This window comes from Aplysia californica, unplaced genomic scaffold (assembly GCF_000002075.1).
Source record: "Aplysia californica isolate F4 #8 unplaced genomic scaffold, AplCal3.0 scaffold00398, whole genome shotgun sequence".
Taxonomy (NCBI): Eukaryota; Metazoa; Mollusca; class Gastropoda; order Aplysiida; family Aplysiidae; genus Aplysia; species Aplysia californica.
In genome coordinates, this window is record NW_004797668.1 from 556,021 (window position 1) to 559,639 (window position 3,619).

The 3,619-nt window shown below is 38.8% G+C and overlaps 1 protein-coding gene across 1 annotated transcript in view; it reads left to right on the top strand.

Annotated features, from left to right (window-relative positions):
- The window catches only part of LOC101855204, a 51,207-nt gene that overhangs the window by 27,789 nt on the left and 19,799 nt on the right, over positions 1-3,619 (top strand). The window contains exon 8 of the mRNA XM_035971215.1: positions 134-400. Within this exon, the coding sequence (XP_035827108.1) occupies positions 134-400 (267 nt within the window). The remainder of the gene's footprint in view (positions 1-133; positions 401-3,619) is intronic.

Consider the following 3,619-nt stretch of genomic DNA (forward strand, 5'->3'; position numbering starts at 1 on the left):
TCTTCTTCTTCTTCTTCTTCTTCTTCTTCTTCTTCTTCTTCTTCTTCTTCTTCCCCGCAAACTCACTTTTCAAAGTATAACAAAACCACACGGTATAAACTAAACACCTCTTGCACCCAACTTCCTTTTACAGGCAAACATATACCTAGACCAAAGGATGTGTCTTCCAGCTCTGTACAGGTCAAACTTTAAAAAAACTCTGGACAAAACTGATATAAACCTGAACGGAAATAAAGACAGGCCCACGGTTCCAGGTAAGGAGAAGTACCAGGATGTAGCAAGGCTACTTTTGAAGCACGGAGCAGACGTCAGGGCCTACAACTCGGAGTCTTTGACGCCGTTGGACGTGGCGGAGAAAGGAGACGATCCGGTCCTGGTTGATATTCTCAAAAAGACGACGAAAGAATGATGACTCTATTGCTTTGTCATTATTTGTTCTTATTTCTATTTTATTCTTTATTTAATTTACGCCCACTGCGTTTGATTTCTTTTCGTCGTTTCTAGTTTTACTTCATTTTACTTCGATCTTTAATTTTGTTTCGATATTTTTTAAAAAGTGTATTGTACTTTCAGCGTCTGTCTTTACCGTTTCCCCCAAACTTAACCACGGATAGGTTTATTTCTTTTATAAGGAAAGAAATCAGGGGATGATTCTCTCTCAGAATATGGGGTAATCTCGCGTTCATCTTTACTATCCTTTTCCTGCTGTTATTCTTTCATGCATGTCTGTTGCCAGTTTCTTCACCTGTCGAGTGATCCATATATTGTCAAAAAGCTGTTAAAATGTCATAAGATCCTCCCTCTCTCCCCCCCCCCCCCAAATAATTTCCAAAAAAATTATTTGTTTTCATAATAGAGAGAAAATTATTTCATTCTTCTAACACTTGTACCTACTCTATTTCTCTTTTCTCGGTTAAAGAAAAAAACATTTAGAAATCTAATTTTGATAAAGTATTTTTCCAGCTTATGAAATCAATGCCATGATTACGTAACTGCAATGGGTTTTTTTAAAATCAAAATCTAGGAATCTGTTGTTGTTGTTGTTTTCAAATCCCTTTAGCTGCGAGCATTTCGATCTTGGCAGCGCAATGCCTCCCTCAAGAAACCACATGTCCTTGTCATCTGGTCAACGCCAGAGTAGAGCGGGCTTTGTAAGTCTGTAGGTGTGTGTAGGAGCTAGCGTCGAAGAAGAACTGCCAAGTATGGGCAGTGAGGAAGATGTTCAACGGTCTCCTCGTGGTAGTCACAGTGTCTGCAATGGGGTTCCCACATGGGGTTATTTCTTTTTATGTGCTTGTCTAGTACATTCGAACAGCTTGTCATGAATATGTCGTTCACTTCTTTAAAAGAAGGAGCCTGTGGTTTTCCCATCATAGTTGACATGGTCAAGGGTTGATGCTATTATCTTTTGTTTTCTGGGGGGGTGGGCTTGTTAGACTAAATGCATTTGAATCTGCTCAAAGACAACCACCTATTGTGGTGGGAAAAGTTGCCATCTTAGACCGGTGGTCTTCTTGGCCAGTGCCATTTTAAAGTTAGAAAAACGTAAGGGGAAGTAGGAAATTGTCGTTTGTACAGGGTATTGTCTTGTACAAGTGGTCGTTAGAGCAGGTTCGTCTGTATTAGGCCAATGTCATTCACTTGTCACTTCACCTCTAAGGTCCTCTCTATCGAAAAGAGAGAACATAGAGCCTGTTCAATGTCCGGAATACTTTTTGTTCATTTTCATGATTAAAGGCCATAGATCTGGCATCAGAGTTGACCTTAAAACTTATACTGCTAGTATTGTGAAAACATGCCTGTCACATTACCATGATGTTAAGGTGTGCTCTCAAGAAAAAAAAATTGTAGCTCAAATTGGGTTCAAATCAGTGTTTTGACCTTAGATGTCGGAACCATGTTAAGGCATTTGTGTCTGTGATGTAGCTTGTGGGCTCTTAATTGTTGCACGAAGAAATAACTTCAACCATCGTGAGGGGATAGTGTAAATCTATGTCCGTCTGTCTTAAGAGACTTTGAATCGCTCTTAGCCCGGTTTGTTCCTGACACAAGGTCAAAGCTGCCCGCCTCCTAAATTATCTGAGCTGTGTCCAATTGCAGTGAATCATTTACGATTACATTTTTAAAATATTGCACAGTTCTAGCATTGAATTCGCCGACCCGTTCTATCAGAGGTGGATGTTGATCTGGAAGTTTCACCTCTTCAAATACCCTGCCTTTTTTGTGTGATTCCTGCGTATATTTTTAGTAAATGTTTTCTTGGACTAAGATCTGATAAATGTCGCAACTTTTCCAACAAGGCTTTCGCACGATCGTATTTCACTCTATTTCAGTTTTTATTGTGTCATCAACATCATGGGCGGTTAGTGGCTCTGGTGGAATTTGTGAGGCAGCGTGGTGGAATCAGGCTCTCGTCAAAATAATCAAAGTGAAGAAACTTGCATTTTTTTCAATGGTTTGTGAATTTTTATCCCAAAAAAATTTTGGGCTCAACACCTTTCATGCCCATTAAAGAACTAATTTCTGAGTGGATTTGTTTGAAAAACGTTGATCAAAAGCACACAAAAATGTAAATTTTCAGTTACCACGGATTCTTAAGCTAAGGAAATAACTAATCTTTTGGCTGCCTTTTTCTCACTAATTTTACCTCTGAAAACAGGTAACCCCACCTCCTTCATTCGCGAATATCTCGACTTGTATTCAAGATAAATGAATATTTTTTTCATCCAAATAAAGACAAGTGAACAAGCTATAAGATGATATAAATAACTCTACATGCCCAAAAGCCTGATTCCACAACGCTGCCTCACGTTTAGTCTTTCATTTCTTTGACATAGCCTTAGTCGTTTTCTCTCCTCCTTCTTCTCTGTGTTAATTAAGTGTTTCTCAATTGCAACACCTCTTATTTTCGACACTTATACTTGCTGTATGACCTCATTGTGTTGCAGGGGTCGTAAAAGTCTTACTAAGACTAAACATCCGTGTTTTTCACCCCCTACCTGAGTATAGGCCCCCAAAAGGTCTCCATCTAATTCTGTCCTGAGCTATAGTCTCCACCTTTGTCCAGCTGTTTCCCATTTCCATGAGCTCCCAATCCAAATCCCTGTTTCAAGTAGTTCAGGGTATTCTTCTCCTTTCTCCTTGTGGGTTACATCTTTAGGCTCAATGGGTTATGTTTGTTTTAGGTACCCCCAATGTGTGTCCAATTCACTTCCATTTTCTCTTTCTGATTTCTATGTCTATGTTCTGTTGGTTGGTTTGCTCCAATAGTTTGTAATTTGTTCATGATGTCAGGCCAACAAACTGTACAATCTTTTTCTTTTAAACAAGCGTTGACAAATGTCTGCAGCATTTTAGTTTGTATTGTATGTGTCCATGTTTCCTATCCATAGAGTAGACTTGAAAATAGTGTCTCGGTTCTTGTTCCTGTATAGTTCCTGATTTCTTCACATTTTATCATGTGCCTGTAGTTTTTATCAGTATATAACATACAGAAATCGTTAGCTTTAAGCTTTCTCTATAATTTTCTTCGTCTCCAGTACTTTTTTTGAAGTTGTTGTTTATATGTTGTTGTTGTTTTTTTTTTGGGGGGGGGTTGGTTTTGTTTGTTGTTGTAGTT